This window comes from Solea senegalensis, linkage group LG20, assembly GCF_019176455.1.
Source record: "Solea senegalensis isolate Sse05_10M linkage group LG20, IFAPA_SoseM_1, whole genome shotgun sequence".
Classification (NCBI taxonomy): domain Eukaryota; kingdom Metazoa; phylum Chordata; class Actinopteri; order Pleuronectiformes; family Soleidae; genus Solea; species Solea senegalensis.
The window spans coordinates 17,681,467-17,700,155 of NC_058039.1; the positions used below are offsets into that span (position 1 = coordinate 17,681,467).

The window sequence follows — 18,689 nt, forward strand, 5'->3', positions numbered from 1 at the left end:
CATTTAGTGTGACTTACACTCACAGAAAAACCTTCAAGCCTAATTCATGTCACTGCCCTACAACTACTTCACGTTGAGAAACATCTGCTGTGAAGGAAAGAAACAGCAGGTTATGAGTTAAACACAAAACATAACTATGAACTACTGCACATGGAACAAAATCAATATTTAGTGAGTATAGATTTAGGGCAGGGCAATCGTTCAATAACAACATAACTCCTGATAAAGAGTTCTACGATATGAGTATCAGTATAGGTTCAATAAATATTGATGTACTAGTGTACTGTACTGTATAGACACAACCATCACTGTCCTGTATTAAACTGCTGTTCTTCATCCTTATTTTGATTTAAAATGTGTCTTTTTCATATCCTTTTAAACTGATTTATGTTTTTTTATTCATCTGTTCGACTGTTGTCCTGGCACACGGCATTTTTAAATGGAAGTTTCCTTAAATTATAAACCCCTCATGTCTGTCTGCAAACTAATTATGGATATTTAATGATTTGAAAACTTTGTGATGACAATTACAGTTGATACAGTAACACTTGTACATTTTTGGTTGAGCTGAATTGATTTCATTGGTGTCTACCGGAGGGGGCGGGGACAATTACGAGGTCGGAGTTGATTGGCCAGCGCTGGCTGGACGTGCCCTTACACGCGACTTTGATTGGTCAGACTCGCGCAGAGTCCCGCCCAAGGGTGGCGCCTACGACTTACAGTGTGTTGAAGCGTTGCGTTCAACCAGTGTCGGGGTTTAGAGGCTCTCCGTCTGCCAGTGTGAGCGCAGGAGCCAACGAGGGGACTTTACAGACACCTCTTTAACGCCGCTTCACCGCTGGATACGTAACTTGATCTGGATTGACGAAAAAAAACAAGTGGAAAAAAGAATAATAATAATAATCGCACTCTTTTTTTTAAGTTTTTTCCTTTTTTGCTTTCAACGAAACTCACCCGAAGACAATGGGATCCCAGGCATCCAAAGGAGGAGAGGTGGCCACGGAGGGGAACGCTGCTGCTGCAACTGCTGCTGCTGGAGGAGGAGAAGCTGGTGATGCTGCAGCTGTCAAAACCAACGGACAGGTGATTATTATTACCTTTCAATGCCTATAGAGAAAAAAAAAGGTGCATTCATTTAAAAAAAGGGGGGAAAGAAACGCTAGTATTTTTCAAATGTAGTCGATGCTGAATTGATGCAACTTGGAATTGTGAGGACATGGACATGGACATGTCAGGTGAGGCTTTCAGGAGCATCACTGTCTGCAGCTGATGACCAAAGAAACACCTCAATGATCACGTTTTTGTTATTGTTATTTTTTAATTCAGTTTTGTCTGTGAATAAAGATTCAAATAAATAAATAAATAAATCCGCACAACGCGTGTGATAGTGCCAGGCAGAAAGGGGAGATGAGAGGGGGGAGGGGAAGAGAGGAGAGGAGGGGGCAGCATGAGCGCACGTAGACAGTCTACTACTCCTCCCTTCTTTAAAACACAAGCCTGGCTGTCAGTCTGGATTCATCTAATACATTTACAACAGGGAATTCCCTACATTTGGATTGTACCGGTTTTTTTTATTGTTATAATTATTGGGGTTTTCTTGTCTCTTTTTTACTCTTGGGATCATTATTGGATCATTATGAATGTAAATGACCGCCTCCACACACACACACACACACACACACACACACAAACCTCCTTATTCGCACTATGTTCATTTCATTCCATTAGTGTGTTTTTTCTGGAGAAGAAAAATTAAATTCTCTAAAATTTAAAATAACTGCAACATTAAGTGGTTTTTTTTTTCTCCAGCCGTCTCTTTGTTGAGCCGCTGTCTGTCTGGTACCCACAGAGATCTGTGAGGCACTACCGCCGCCTATCGCCTGATTAGAGTACTGCAAGGCGTCGCCTCCGAGTGAGGAGACACGGTGGTTAATTTGACGAGCTTGACGACGATGCTCTGAAAAGAAAAAAAAGAGAAATCACACGAGAAAAACTGTATTTTTGATGCATGTAAATTATTATTATTTTTTAATTCTTTGTCAGAGGGTTGAGCATTAGAGACATATGGATTATTTTGTGACACCTTTCTTCTTCTTCTTCCGTGTGTCCCCAGGAGAATGGACATGTGAAAACCAATGGCGACGTCTCCACAAAGCCTGACGGGGACGCTGCTGCCACCAACGGCTCAGCTGAGGCGACCAAGGAGCCTGAAGCAGGCGCGGGAGGCGACGCCATCGAGCCAGCACCCGCTGCAGATGGAGAGGCTGCCAAACCCGAAGGCGAGGCTGTTGCCAAGGAGACCCCCAAGAAGAAGAAGAAGAAGTTCTCCCTGAAGAAGTCATTCAACTTTAAGCTGAACCTGAAGAAGAGCAAGAAAACCGAGGCCGTCAAAGAGGAAGCGGCGGCGGATGCTGCCGCCGCCGCTGCGGCGCCATCTGAGGAGAAGCCCGCTGAGAATGGAGCCACCACTCCAGCAGAGGAGAAGAAGGAGGAGGTGAAGGAGGAGGCTGCTGCTGCTGCTGCTGCTGTGGCTGCTGCTCCGGCTGAGACCCCCAAGGCAGAGGAGGCCCCAGCGAAAGAGGAGGCCCCCAAGGAGGAGGCCAAGGAGGCAGCTGCTCCAGCCCCTGAGGCCACAAAACCAACAGAGGAGAGCAGCTCGACCCCTGCTCCTTCTGAAAAGAAAGAGTGATTTTACCGTGAGCTCACAATGAACTGGGTGAACTGTTTTGCAAGAAAGAGAGAGAGAAAATTTAAAGTATATATATATATTTATATATATGTGTGTATATGTATACATATGTATATGGATATATGTATATGTAAATATATACACATGTATGTGAGAGACTCCTTCGACGTGCCACTTTTCGTCATGATAACAAGAGGACAGACTAGATTCACTAGATCACTTCCCTGGTTACTGCTTGACATCTGGACCTTGACTGAGTTTTTAGGCTGCGGGTTGGTCACTATGTGGAAAACTGATTTTTAGTGGCTAGAGCACAAGCTATTTGACACCACAAAGTATAGATGGATGATGGATGGCTGAAGAAGAAGAATGGAGCCGAAGCATCTTTCCCTGAAAAATTTGAGCTGGAGGTGCCTCCGTGCTGAAGGAATGAAGCTAGACGAGATCCTAGAACACCACCACCACCTGAAGTGACTGTTAATATAGACAAAAAAATGAAATCAGAAAATTAAGAGACTCGCCAACTTTTTACATTCCTATATTTTAACCCAAATTTGAAGTATTTTGTGGTGTATTATAGAGAACCATCTTAAAGATTCAGAGAAGCTATGTCTTTGTTTGTTTAAAGAAAAAAAAAATAGACAATTTTGATTTTTACCTTACTATGAAAAAAAAGAACACTTAAGCTTGCTATGTTCACTGTTGCGGTTTGATATGAAGCAGAGTTGTTTATCTGTCGTATGTGAGCCTGATTCTGCTTTGTCTTTGTAAATACATTGGACTGATTTCTGTTCTTTATTTTGCTAATGTTGACAGATGTTACTGGTTTTATTGTAAAGTTGATAATGGTAAATAAATGTTGGTTACCTGCCGTACGTGTGTCTTTCACAGTCATTTACACCACGCATTACTTCAATGAAATGGTGGAGCCTTTTTATTCATATTAGGAGTTTTGAGCCACATAGAATTAGTCTCACACATTGGAACTCCAATAAATTCAGTATTTGGAACAACTGAAAAGACAAAAAGTGACATTTTACATCATCGTTTTTGTCTGCTCATGTAACTATGACAGTTCAAGCAAATATACTATTACCTCCCTTGAACCTCAAAAACTGGTTGAAAGCTGTAATATATTGCTTTTTGATAAAAGATTTAACAAATTCTACCTTTTAGAAGTAACAGTTGAAATCATAAGCCATGAAATACTCCCCCTGGTGTGTGTGTAAAGGTATTTCATGCAATGTTACTAACATTTCTGGGGTCAGATTTCTCCTATTTCTCCCTTCTCCTTTTTTACTATTCACCAGGACTACTGTAGTAGTAATTACAACCTTTAAAGAAAAAACTTAGACATCGATTCAGTTTTATTCTACTCTTTCATATAATTATCAGCCCCAGCCCAAAGACTTTCAAAATAAAAGCCCTGAATTCTTACCTAAATTGAAATTATTACACATATTATTCCCCGAACATGTCTCAGATTTCATAATCTGTGATTGCCTATGAAATAAGGAACACCCACACAGGAGATAACTGGACACTCAATGCCAATTACCGCTGGCCCTCGATTACCTCTACTCGTCTTGTGACCCTGAGATAATCACCATTACACCATTACCTTTCTTATTCTCCTTCATGTACACAGTATTCATCTCATTTGGAAGCAATCTGCCTCCGAGCACTGAGTCCTGCACTAAGGGAGCTGACCTAGTTCACATGGTGATATGATGAGCTGAGATCTGAGCTACGTTTGGACTCAACCTCCAAACATTTCTGAATTATTTAAACAAAGCTAGAGCTCACAGTTGCAGATGCATTTGTCAACCACTGTATAACAGTATTCCCATTGAAAGTAAATGAAATTAAATTGCAGGAAAAAACAATCGCTGTGTAAATCTCTCCCAAAACCTTATAGAAAGTAGACCCACCCCATGATAAGTGTTTTCTGCAACACTGTGGTGGTTGCTCTGCATACAGACAAGATTCAATGACTGATCTCAAAAGATGCTGCATTTTTCATTTAGCGGTGACAATAGTCTGCAGAGATGTAGGAGTCTCATTCAAACACAAGTGAGCCTACACTGTCATCTGGTGGCCTTAGATGTAGTGCAACAAAGCTGATCATTTATTGTCTGGATTTCTCGTCTGTAGTCTGCTACTACTTTTTATAATCAGGAACGACTGCATCAATTCACGACATAACCAGTCTTACTGCACACAGCAGTATTAGATGAAATAATGCATGAAAAACCTGTACATTTCAAAATTAAATATTTATGTAGAGCAAACTGACTGATTGTATTAAATGTCATGAAATAATTGGTCACGTTTATCCACAGTGTCCTCCTTGAGCAGTCAAATAAACATGGTACTGAAATTGCAATTGCAGCTTAATGCCACAGCATTAATTGCCTAATTCTAGATTGGGGCCCTGAAAGGCAACAAAAACACTCAAGAGCTCACTGATACGTGTTGAAGAGTAGAATAGAAAGGAGGGGTGTGACAGGAGGAAGAGAGAGGGACCATTAATAAAAACATACGTTTTTACGTACAGCTTACGTGTGGACAGAGTGTATAACTCCTAATAAAACTCAGGGAAGCATGGTAAACTGTCTCATACAGGGAAGCTCTGCTGAGGAATGTATGAGCAAAACATCTCTAAAGTCCAAACTCCAACTTGGAGAAAACATAATAAGGAAATCCGGCATCCACACCAGAATGATCAACACTGCTGCCCCTGATAGTCCCGTCTATGGATCCTTTGAACCTCACTGAAAAACTGCAGGCAATCATTATAATTCCAATGCATGTAACCGTAATATTCCAGTACCATGTCTGTTACTTTACACCATTAAATATTCAACAACTCCATATCTATACAATCATATTCTTCAATAATTTAATTTCAGTAATAATTTCCACTAGACTGTACACTGAGAGGAGTAATGCTGCCCTCCATATTTTTTTTACAAAGATATATATACGTACATACACGTATAGATACAGATATATATAGTATGTCTATATCTATCTATCTATATATAGATTATATTTGCTTTTAAACTACATCAGCATTAAAAACTATGATGTCATGATTATGTCACCGCACATTAAAGGCTTTTGATGCCTTTCTAAACAAACAAAAATTATGGAAAGGTAAATAACTACAGCACGACCACCGGTCTCGGAGGATGATGTCGTGTGAATAATAAGGCGAAAGAAAAGAGAAAACACATAAACAGCCTGCACTACCAAGTGCCATAAAGTTAAAAACACTGATTGAAAGTTTTCTATCATTTTACTGAGCAGGATGAAACAACAGAAGCAGATGAAGGATGGCCCCACCTCTAATGTGATTCAGAAGAGAGCAAGCACACAAAAAAGAGTCACGAGTAGCCCATACCCACCTATTTTCCAACCCGAATCAAAGATGGTGGCAGTTCCTTATAAAGAGCTGATTTACCGTTATACTCCCACTGACTATTTTTACAGAACACAGCCTATGAGTCCTTCACAACAGCTGGCCATCATTTACAGCCAAGAGGAGAAGGCAAGAGACGCGCAAGTAAAACCTACTGACAGCGATCTAGAAAGGTATATGTACTATGTCACCACTGGTATCCCCGACTCAGCAGTGGTCCCACAACCTTACAGGCAGAAGATGAACATCTGGCGTCAATTGCCTCCGGACTCTGAGGACAGTAGTAAATATATCCAGACAGTCAGAGCTAACTTGGAAGAGGAGGTTAAAAAAGATTATTACTGCAGTATCAAGAAGGGTATTGTGGACTATGTTCTGACTGACTCATTAGAGTGCCAGCGACTGTCCATATCCAGCATTCCCCAGCCCTTTCCGAGGAGGGTGATCCGTGCACCAGTGCCTTGGTCAGCTACTTACAGGAAGATCCGCAAGTGGCAAAGCCATCATCTGTTTGCTGTCAATCACATTATGATAATGCTTGAAGATATATGGCGAGACAGTTTCTCATCCTTGAGATTTGTCAGACTGGAAGATCTTATCTCTGCCAACCTCCCTCTCCTGCCATCTGACTTTGATGCTTTTGTCCAAAAACAGTGCCAAAATACCAGAGAAGAACTTGTCCAAAAGTGGCTGCCTCAATGTGCAGCACTTTTTGAAAACTTTAATGACCTGTGGTTTCCTCTCATACACCAGAATGAGCAGATGTCTCCAGTTCGTGAGCAGAGGTTTTTCAACTGTGTGGCTGCTCACATGTCATTGCAGCTTCGAAGCCTGGTCATAAAATCATTACAGGACTTGCTCAATTTCTTCATAGTCCATGAGGAGGGCAATGATTTTGGCGATGTGTTTGATGAGGTGAAATATGTGCATGCTCAGATTCTGCTGGTTAAGTTACAAGTGGAGGAGCATGGCGTTAACCTCTATCCAAGCTTGAAGGAATGTTGGGTGATCATCCATAGAGCCTTTGTGGAAATTCTCAAGAGTGCTGAGAAGCTGCCAAGGGTGACATGCAACTTTCCAGATCCCAAAAACTTGTACCTACGCACTGTGAAGCCTGAGGAATTGTCGGTTACAGAAGTTTTCAACAAAATTGAGGACATTTTCAACAGAAACACTTTTGGACCTAAAAAGTATTTGCAAGTGTATCAAAAATACAGCGATCTACTGGACAATTCAGCAGAGCAGGAGATAACAGTATTCCTCAAAGAAAAGCATTCATTATGCGATTTTACCAGCAAAATTGAGAACATAAATGACGCATTGAAGGAGGTTGCCTCATTGCCTGTCACAGTGCATATGTCTATGTTTCGTCTAGATTCAGGCAAGCTAAATAAAGACATGGATTATCAGTGTAAGAGACTGAAAGGAAAGATTGTAAAGTTTGAAGTGGAAGAGAACCGAGAGCTTAACAAGGGGATCTGTCAAAAGTATGAGGATATTACTGCTACACTCAGAGGTACCCCAGAAACTACAGAGGAAGTAGTGTCTCTTTACCAGTACATTAGAGAGACCACTGAAGAGACACTTCAAAATCTGAAAGATGAGATTGATGAAGCAAAACACCGCCTCCTCTTCCTTCTGGATTATGCCACTCTGTCATCTGATGACATAAAGCTGAATGCCCGTGTTTTTCAGTGGCCGAAACAGATCCTGACTGAGCTTGATGACAGCAAGACCCGTCTGGCTGCCATGAGAGAACGAGTTGAAGAAAATCTTCAAAGGCGGATTGAAGAGTTTGACAAGAGGCTGAAGTGTGTGGACAAAGAGATACTGGCTTTTAAAGAGAAAGCAGGGATGAGCATGGAGGAGATAAAAGAGAATGTGCAGGCTCTCTCTGAAATCACCTCCAACCTTGAGTCTGCTGTCTTTGAACTAGAAGATATCAACAGGCAGCAGGGAATGCTGGACCAGGAGCAAACACAATTCCCTGAGCTGCAAGTTCTAATATCTAACAAACAACCTCATGAACAGCTCTGGAGAACAGCTCTAAAGTTTGAGATCAATTCAGAAGTATGGATGAATGGTCCCTTTCAAGATCTAAATGCTGAAAGCATTTCTGATGAGCTGGATTCCATGTGGAGGACAATGCATAAATTGAACAAGTCTTTTTCTGATCTTCCTGGGCTTTGCGGCATGACCAAAAACTGCAAAAGCAAAATAGACAAGTTCAAGAAGCACCTACCCATCCTGACAACCATTTGTAACCCAGGCATCAAAGTCCACCACTGGGAAATGATTAGCAGCACTGTGGGGTTTAAAGTTAAACCAAACAAGAAAAGCTCACTGATGGACATGTTAGACCTGGGGCTCTCCAACTTTGCTGATCAGTTGGAAGAAATTGGTGCATTAGCCAGTAAGGAGTACTCTCTTGAAAAAGCCTTGGAGAACATGAAAAATGACTGGGCTGACCTCCACTTCTCTCTCACTCAATACAGAGATACAGAATACAAAATTGTATCTGCTGTGGATGACATCCAACTGCTTCTAGATGACAACATTATGAAGACACAGACCATGAAAGCTTCTCCTTTTATTAAGCCAATAGAGACAGAATGTAAAGAATGGGAGACCAAGCTGGTGAGTATGCAGGACATCTTAGACACCATGCTGAAGTGTCAGGCCACTTGGCTCTACCTCGAACCCATCTTTAGTTCCGAGGATATCATTGCGCAGATGCCTGAGGAGGGACGCAAGTTTGGAATTGTGGACACCTGCTATAAGAATATCATTGCAGGGGCTGTTAGAGATACACATGTGCTGGTGGCTACAGACCAACCCAACATGCTGGAACGCCTGCAGGAGTCCAATGTGCTTCTTGATGATATCCAAAAAGGCCTGAATACCTACCTGGAAAAGAAGAGGCTCTTTTTCCCAAGGTTCTTCTTTCTGTCAAACGATGAGCTGCTAGAGATTTTGTCACAGACCAAAGACCCCCTGTGTGTCCAACCTCACCTGAAAAAATGCTTTGAGGGCATCGCAAAACTGGAGTTCTCAGAAAACATGGAGATCCTAGGCATAATCAGCTCTGAAAAGGAAACTGTGCCCTTCACCGAAATGATTAATCCTGCCGATGCCAACGGAATGGTGGAGAAGTGGCTACTGCAGGTGGAACATCAAATGCTCGTGAGTGTTCGACATGTTATTCATCAAGGTGTGAAACAGTATGCAGAGCTGCCTAGAAAAGAGTGGGTGTTGCAGTGGCCAGGCCAAGTTGTCATTTGTGCTTCCTCCATCTTTTGGACAAGTGAAGTGTCTGAAGCTATCAATACAAACTCCCTGCCTACCTATGTTGAAAAGTGTAACTCCCAAATTGCTGACATTGTGGGGTTGGTACGTGGGGCACTCCCAGGAGGGGCAAGAATGACCCTTGGTGCCCTCATTGTTATTGATGTTCATGCCCGAGATGTTGTGGCAAATTTAGACGAGGATTGCGTGTCCACGCTAAATGACTTTGCTTGGATTTCTCAGTTGCGTTACTTCTGGGAGAATGAGGAAGTGATGCTGCGCATGATAACTACGTGTGTGAAATATGGCTATGAATATCTAGGAAACTCCCCTCGTCTGGTCATCACACCCCTTACAGACCGCTGTTACAGAACCCTCATGGGAGCCTTGAAGCTTAACTTAGGAGGAGCTCCAGAGGGTCCAGCTGGAACTGGCAAGACCGAGACTACAAAAGATCTGGCAAAAGCTTTGGCTAAACAGTGTGTTGTTTTCAACTGTTCTGATGGCTTGGACTACAAAGCCATGAGTAAATTTTTCAAAGGGCTGGCCCAGTCTGGAGCTTGGGCCTGTTTTGATGAGTTTAATCGTATTGAGGTAGAGGTGCTTTCTGTGGTGGCTCAGCAGATCCTCTGTATACAACAGGCCATTGCCAAGGATCTGAAGACTTTTATGTTTGAGGGAACAGAGCTGTCACTCAACCCAACCTGCAATGTCTTCATCACCATGAACCCTGGTTATGCTGGCAGGGCTGAACTCCCTGACAACTTGAAGGCTCTTTTCCGCACAGTGGCTATGATGGTTCCAGACTATGGTCTCATTGCAGAGATCTCTTTATACTCCATGGGCTTCATTGAATCTCGGAGCCTGGCTCAGAAAATTGTGGCCACGTATCGCTTGTGCTCTGAGCAGCTTTCCTCCCAGCACCACTATGACTATGGTATGCGAGCTGTGAAGTCTGTGCTGACTGCAGCAGGAAATTTGAAACTAAAGTACCTGGACGAGGATGAGAGTGTGCTGTTGCTCCGGGCGCTGATGGATGTCAACATGGCCAAGTTCCTGGCACAGGATGTGCCTCTGTTTCAGGGTATCATCTCTGATTTATTTCCAGGGGTTGTACTTCCAAAACCAGACTATGATCTCCTTCTCAAGGCTCTCAATGACAACATTGCTAAGTTCAACCTCCAGCCCGTCTCATGGTTTGTTGGCAAAATTATCCAGGTGTATGAGATGATGTTGGTACGCCATGGCTTCATGATAGTAGGAGACCCTCTTGGAGGAAAAACCTGTTCTTATAAGGTTCTTGCAGCTGCTCTGAGAGACCTTTATGAAGCCAAGCTGATGGATGAGTTTGCTGTGAGCCACCAGATCATCAACCCTAAATCAATTACCATGGGCCAACTGTACGGCTGCTTTGATCCTGTCAGCCATGAGTGGTCTGATGGTGTCCTGGCCACCACCTACAGAAACCAGGCCATGTCCACCTCAGAAAATCGGCAGTGGATTATTTTTGATGGACCTATTGATGCTGTTTGGATTGAGAATATGAACACTGTGCTGGATGACAACAAGAAGCTTTGTCTGATGAGTGGTGAGATTATACAGATGAGTGCTAAAATGAGTCTTATCTTTGAACCTGCTGACCTGGAGCAAGCCTCCCCGGCTACCGTCAGTAGGTGTGGAATGATCTACATGGAACCTGAACAGCTGGGCTGGACTCCTCTCAGAGACTCTTACATGAACACTCTGCCCAAAAAGCTGAAAACAAAACATAAAGCAATGATCTCTGACCTGTTTGATTGGTTAGTTCCACCCTGTCTGGATTTTATAGACTGTGAGTGTCGCTTTGTGATTCAAACATCTCCTATCCACTTGGTCCATAGTCTAATGAATCTGTATACTTGCTTGATGGATGAAATCGGGGCATCAGGAAACAAGGGTGCACAGACATTATCCAGCCAGCAGATAATTGTGTGGCTACAATGTCTGTTTTTGTTTTCAGCTGTATGGAGTCTCGGTGGAACCATCACTGGGGACAGTCGTAAGAAATTTGATGTCTTCTACCGTAACCTGGTAATTGGCAAAAACGGAAACCACAAACGGCCTAAGAGTTTTACACTCAAAAAGAAAAACATGTTCCCTGAGTCAGGCTCTGTCTATGACTTCTACTTACACAAAAAGGGACAAGGGGAGTGGAATGTATGGACTGATTTAATCACAAAAGAAGAGAGTGCCATTGCACCTGGAGCTAATGTGTCAGACCTCATTATACCCACCATGGAGACAGCACGTCAGTTGTATTTCCTGCACACATACCTGTCACATGAAATACCCATGCTTTTTGTGGGGCCCACTGGAACTGGAAAATCAGTCATAAACAACAGCTTTTTGGAAATGCTACCAAAGGAGCAGTATACTCCAAACTGTATCAATTTCTCAGCCCGCACCTCAGCAAATCAAACACAAGATATCATCATGGCAAAACTGGACCGAAGGAAAAAGGGCACATTTGGACCACCTTCAGGAAAAAAGTGTGTCATTTATGTTGATGATCTGAACATGCCAGCTAAAGAAATCTATGGTGCCCAACCCCCAATTGAACTGTTAAGGCAGTGGATTGATCACCGCCACTGGTATGACAGGAAGGACACCTCCAGGCAGAACATAGTGGATGTGCTATTTATGTCTGCAATGGGGCCTCCTGGTGGTGGGAGGAATGACATTACAGGGCGTTTCACACGACATCTGAACATCATCACAATTGATTGCTTTGATGATGAAACACTGTCTAAGATATTTGGTTGCATCACTGACTGGCACTTTAGCAAAGGGTTTGATGTCTCTTTCATTGAGTTGGGCAAGACCATGGTCCAGGCAACAATGACAGTCTATCAGGATGCCATAAAATATTTCCTGCCCACCCCATCTAAATCCCACTACATCTTTAACCTGCGAGACTTTGCTCGAGTCGTACGAGGTGTACTCCTGGCTCCACACACACACATGAAGGCAGAAGACAAACTGATCCGCCTGTGGATCCATGAGATCTACCGTGTTTTCTATGACCGTCTCATTAGCGAAGATGACAAAGAAACATTCTTTAACATTGTCAAAGAGAGAACTATGAAGTTTTTCAGGCAGAGCATGGAACAGCTCCTGGGCCACCTCAGTGAAGATGGCAATGTCGTGGATGAGTGCATCCGAAGCTTGTTCTTTGGTGACTATGCCATGCCTGATTCAGACATCAAGGTTTATGATGAAATCACAGACTTGAATTTATTGCAAGACGTTATGGAGACCTACCTGGAAGAGTACAACAACTGCAGCAAGACACCCATGTCTCTTGTTATGTTCAAATTTGCCATTGAGCACATTTCCCGCATTTGCCGTGTGCTGAAACAAGACAACGGCCACCTTCTGCTCGTCGGCATCGGGGGTTCAGGGCGCCAGAGTGCCACAAAGCTGGGTACCTTTATCAATGATTACACCTTGTTCCAAATTGAGCTGACCAAAAGCTACACCATGTCAGACTGGCGAGATGACCTGAAACGGATGATGCTTAAAGCAGGTGTTGAAGGCAATAATTCAGTTTTCCTGTTTAATGACAGCCAAATTAAGGATGAGGCCATGTTGGAGGATGTCAACATGCTGCTTAATACTGGTGATGTGCCAAACATCTTTCCTTCTGATGAACGTGCAGAAATCCTTGAGAAAGCTCAAGGAATCGCCCGGATGGAAGGCAAAAAGATTGATTCTTCTCCACTATCATTGTACAACTTCTTTATCGACCGTGTGAAGTCAAACCTTCATATCGTGCTAGCCATGAGCCCCATTGGTGATGCATTTAGGAACCGTCTTAGAATGTTCCCCTCCCTCATCAACTGTTGCACCATTGACTGGTTTCATGCATGGCCAACTGATGCTCTGGAGATGGTGGCCCACAAGTTCTTAGAAGATGTGGAAATGGAGAGTGAAGTCAGACTAGAGGTGGTGGAAATGTGCAAGAACTTCCAGACAAGTGTCGTGGATTTGTCCCAGGCATTCTTTTCCAGATTAAGGAGACACAACTATGTCACACCCACTTCCTACCTTGAACTCATTCTCACATTTAAGAATCTTCTTGGCGATAAGAGGGATGAAGTTGACACTGCCAGGAACCGATATATTGTTGGTCTTGAGAAACTGGACTTTGCTGCGTCCCAGGTGTCAGAAATGCAGCAGGAGCTGACAGACTTGCAGCCAGACCTTATCAAGACTTCAGCTGAGACAGATCAGATGATGATCAAGATTGAGGGAGAAACAGTCGAAGTGGATGCCAAAAAAGAAGTTGTGACTGCTGATGAGAAAGTGGCTAATGATGCAGCAGAAGCAGCATCAGAAATAAAAGATGACTGTGAGAAAGACCTGGCAGAAGCATTGCCTGCTCTAGAAGCTGCCCTGTCAGCCTTAAATACCTTAAAACCTGCTCATATCACAGAAGTTAAGTCGATGAAGAACCCACCTGGTCCAGTTAAACTAGTCATGGAGTCCATCTGTATCATGAAGGGCATCAAACCTGAGAAAAAACCGGATCCAAGTGGCTCTGGTAAGATGGTTGAAGAATTCTGGGGCCCTTCCAAGAAACTCCTAGCAGACCAGAAGTTTTTGGAAAGTCTCAAAACCTATGACAGAGACAACATCCCTGCCATTTACATCAAGAAAATCAGAGACAAGTATATTGACAACCCCGACTTCCATCCCTCTGTTATTAAAAATGTGTCATCGGCTTGTGAGGGTCTCTGTAAGTGGGTGCGGGCAATGGAAGTGTATGAGCGTGTAGCCAAAGTTGTAGCACCAAAGAAGGAGAGATTGAAGCAAGCTGAGGAAGAGGTGGCAGAGCAAATGGAAACTTTGGCTGTGAAGCAAGCTGAGCTGAAAGAAGTAGTGGACAGACTGGAGAGCTTGAATAAAGACTTGGCAAAAATGATTGAGAAGAAGAAAGAGCTTGAAAACAACATTAAATTGTGTTCTGAGAAGCTGGACAGGGCAGAGAAGCTAATTGGCGGACTGGGTGGTGAGAAAGACAGATGGACAGAGGCTGCAAGGCAGCTTGGGATTACATACACCAACCTGACAGGTGACATACTCCTTTCCTCAGGAACTATATCCTACCTTGGGGCATTTACTGTAGAGTTCCGTACAACATGTCAGGAAAATTGGCACACAGTGTGCCAAGAGAAGAAAATCCCTTGCTCTGGGGACTTCACCCTCAGCACCACTCTGGGTAACCAGGTGGCCATCAGAGCATGGCAGATTGCTGGGCTGCCAGTGGACTCCTTCTCAACAGACAATGGTATCATTGCCTTTAACTCCCGTCGATGGCCCCTAATGATAGACCCTCAAGGTCAAGCAAACAAATGGATCAAGAACATGGAGAAGGCAAATAAGCTCTCTGTCATCAAACTATCAGATGATAACTATGTGAGGACACTGGAGAACTGCATTCAGTTTGGTAATCCTGTTCTTTTGGAGAATGTTAGAGAGGAACTTCAACCTGTACTTGAGCCTGTGTTACTAAAGCAGACCTTCAAACAGCATGGTGTGGAGTACATGAAAGTAGGTGAGAATATTGTGGAATATTCTAAAGAATTCAAATTCTACATGACTACTGGTCTGAGGAACCCTCACTATCTTCCTGAAGTAGCTGCCAAAGTCTGTATTCTGAATTTTATGATCACGCCACAAGGCTTACAGGACCAGCTTTTGGGTCTTGTAGTGGCCAAGGAGAGGCCTGAACTTGAAGAGAAGAAGAACAAACTCATTCTTGAGAGTGCAGCCAACAGCAAACAGCTAAAGGAAATTGAGGATAAAATCTTGCAAGTCCTTTCCTCTTCTGAGGGCAACATCCTGGAGGACGAGGGTGCGGTTAAGATCTTGTCTTCTTCCAAGATTCTCTCAGAGGAGATCTCTAAAAAGCAACAAATTGCCAGTGTCACAGAGAAAGAAATTGATGACACCCGTATGGGCTATCGTTCCGTGGCAGAGCACTCCTCCGTCTTGTTTTTCTGCATCTCAACACTGGCCAACATTGAACCCATGTATCAGTACTCCTTGACCTGGTTCTTCCACCTCTACCTATATTCCATTGCTGAGAGCCCGAAGAGTGATGATGTGAATGAAAGAATTGACAACATTGCTGAACACTTTACTCTCTGCATCTATAAAAATGTCTGCCGCTCACTTTTTGAAAAGGATAAGTTGCTATTTTCCCTGCTACTCACTGTAGGCATAATGCAGGGTAAAGGCGAGGTTGACGACCAAGTTTGGCACTTCCTTTTAACAGGTGGTGTTGCTTTGGATAATCCACATCCTAACCCTGCTCCAGAGTGGCTATCTGAAAAATCTTGGACTGAGATTGTCATGGGCTCTAAACTGCCAAACCTGCATGGTTTCTTTGAACATGTCAATGACAAAATAGATGAATGGAAGAGGCTTTATGACTCAGGGCATCCTCATAAGGAGCAGTTGCCTGACAAGTGGAGTGATTTGGTCGGGATGGATCGAATGGTTGTGATCAGATGCTTCAGGCCAGATAAACTGGTTCCAGCTGTGCAGGATTTTATTGTAGCTAACATGGGACAGGCTTTCATTGAACCACCCAATTTTGACTTGGCAGAGAGCTACAAAGACTCAAACTGCTGCTCTCCTCTCATCTTTGTGTTGTCACCAGGCTCTGATCCAACTGCAGGTCTGTTGAAGTTTGCTGATGACCTTGAAATGGGGGGCAGTAGGACCCAAACCATTTCCCTTGGGCAGGGACAGGGACCCATAGCGGCTCAGATGATTAACAAAGCCATCAAAAAGGGCACATGGGTGGTGCTACAAAACTGTCACCTGGCCACCAGCTGGATGCCCGCTCTCGAGAGGATCTGTGAAGTAACCATCACCCCAGAGAACACAAGCTCCAAGTTTAGGTTGTGGTTAACTAGTTATCCTTCTGACAAGTTCCCAGTTAGTATTCTGCAGAATGGGCTGAAGATGACAAATGAGCCACCTAAAGGAATAAGAGCCAACCTGATGCGCTCTTACCAGAGTCACCCCATCTCTGATCCTGCCTTCTTTGTCAGCTCCAAAAAACAAGAAACTTGGCAAAAGCTCTTGTTTGGTCTGACCTTCTTCCATGCACTGGTACAGGAAAGGAGGAACTTTGGGCCTCTAGGCTGGAATATTCCATACGAGTTTAATGAGTCTGACCTGAGGATCAGCATCAGGCAGATCCAGATGTTCCTGGATGAGTATGAGGAGGTTCCACTGGCAGCCCTCACATACCTCACAGGAGAATGCAACTATGGAGGCAGGGTGACCGATGACAAAGACAGACGTCTGCTGCTGTCACTCCTGTCCATCTTCTACAATTGGGAGGTGATACGGCAGGAATGCTACAATCTGTGTGAGGGAAATCTGTATCACATTCCAGCTCACGGACCCTACGAGACATACATTGACTACATTCGCAGTCTTCCAATTTGTCCCGATCCTTGTGTTTTTGGACTTCACAGCAATGCTGACATCACAAAAGACAATCAAGAAACCAATCTGCTCCTGGGAGGAGTACTATTAACTATGCCAAGACAGATGGGAGGTGGGGCTAAGTCTCCTCAGGAAGTAGTAGATGAGCTTGCAGAAGACATCCTCTCCAAGTTGCCAGCAGACTTTGACACACAAATGGTGATCGAAAAATACCCTGTCGTATATGAGGAATCTATGAATACTGTTTTGAGGCAGGAGATAATCCGCTTCAATAGACTCACAATTGTGGTGCGGGAAAGTCTGGTGAACATCAAAAAAGCTTTGAAAGGCCAGATTGTTATGTCTTCTGAGCTTGAAGACATCTTTAACAGCATGCTGGTGGGCAAGGTGCCTGCTATGTGGGCAGCCAAGTCATACCCCTCTCTCAAACCATTGGGGAGCTACGTGACTGATCTGTTAGCCAGACTGCAATTCCTACAAGACTGGATAGATAAAGGTCCGCCGTCAGTCTTTTGGCTTTCTGGATTTTATTTCACTCAGTCATTCCTTACGGGAGTGTCTCAGAATTTTGCCAGGAAGTATACCATTCCTATTGACTTCATCGGCTTTGAATATGAGGTAACCAAAGAAGAGAAACACATGGATGAGAAGCCAGAGGATGGAGCCTATGTTAAAGGCCTTTTCATGGAAGGTGCACGCTGGGACAGAGAGAGCATGTTCATTGGGGAGTCCCTCCCCAAGATTCTCTTTGACACTTTACCCATCATCAAGCTTAAACCTGGAGAGATGTCCAAATTTAAGCATGAAAACATATATGTTTCTCCTGTTTACAAAACCAGTGCTCGCAGAGGGACCTTGTCCACCACAGGCCATTCCACCAACTATGTAATGTCTATCGAATTGCCCTCCGACAAGCCACAAAAGCACTGGGTTAACCGTGGAGTGGCATGCCTCTGCCAGCTGGATGACTAGTAACAAGCTGCTGTGTTTCAAGGTGGAGACCAGATAGATGAGGAAGAATATGGTAAGGAAGACAAAGAAGGGGAATAAGATGATTTTTATTTTTTATCTTTCATCTGAAGATTCCCCTTCATCGACCATTAAAGAACAAATACGTGTGGACATGAACTGTTCTTATCTGTCCGTTATTTTTAAATAAGAATGTTCCACCTTCAGATTACCTGATAACAGTTTGTCATAGATTTTCTGTACTGTAAAAAATACTTTTATGTGCACCTTGTAGAGATGAACATGTTAGGAATGTACATACATAAAAATGTATACAACACTATTTTTGAAGTAAATCAAAATTTGTGGGGAATGACTGGAGAAGAAATTCTTGCCTTCAACATTGAACAGAGACATGGTTTGGTACTGGCCAGATTTGTGTGTTTTTTAAGAAAAAGGTATGAGAGCACCAAGCAACCGACAGGTGAGACCAACTAACTAGTAGTTTGTTTTAACACCGGTACAGTAAATGCCCCAACATCAGTGCTTAATAACAGTATCACAAAGCGTTGACAGCGTTGTTTCCCCAAAAAAAAATCACAAAGACAAATTTAACTTACCTGTCCTGTAGAAACGGGGCCACCATGTCATCACTTTGCAGCCCTTTCTGGACTTTCAGTTGTCGCCACCGTTCAATTCGAGCACTGATGTTCACTCTGGTCTTGGATCACACACACAAATAATGTAAAAACAATGTCATAAAAACGGACCCTGGAATTTTTTTTTGTAAAAATAGCCCCCGAAAAAAATCTGGTAAAAACAGCAAAAAAAAAGTCT

The 18,689-nt window shown here is 43.4% G+C and overlaps 2 protein-coding genes across 2 annotated transcripts; both read left to right on the forward strand.

Annotated features, from left to right (window-relative positions):
* The first annotated feature begins 739 nt into the window (after nt 1-739).
* Nucleotides 740-3,561, forward strand: marcksl1b (MARCKS-like 1b). The gene is made up of 2 exons (XM_044053413.1): nt 740-1,083; nt 2,114-3,561. Exons 1-2 carry the CDS (start codon nt 964-966, stop codon nt 2,687-2,689), a joined length of 696 nt encoding a protein of 231 aa, XP_043909348.1. The 5' UTR covers nt 740-963; the 3' UTR covers nt 2,690-3,561.
* A 2,561-nt stretch (nt 3,562-6,122) lies between these two features.
* On the forward strand, nt 6,123-18,382 carry LOC122786827 (dynein axonemal heavy chain 3-like). The gene has a single exon (XM_044053323.1). It carries the CDS (start codon nt 6,123-6,125, stop codon nt 17,874-17,876), a length of 11,754 nt encoding a protein of 3,917 aa, XP_043909258.1. The 3' UTR covers nt 17,877-18,382.
* The last annotated feature ends 307 nt before the right edge of the window (nt 18,383-18,689 follow it).

Coding starts and splice junctions, on each gene's coding strand:
- marcksl1b (XM_044053413.1), top strand. CDS start 964: ATGGGATCCCAGGCATCCAAAGGAGGAGAGGTGGCCACGGAGGGGAAC. Junction 1,084..2,113: donor CTGTCAAAACCAACGGACAG/GTGATTATTATT, acceptor GTGTGTCCCCAG/GAGAATGGACATGTGAAAAC.
- LOC122786827 (XM_044053323.1), top strand. CDS start 6,123: ATGGTGGCAGTTCCTTATAAAGAGCTGATTTACCGTTATACTCCCACT.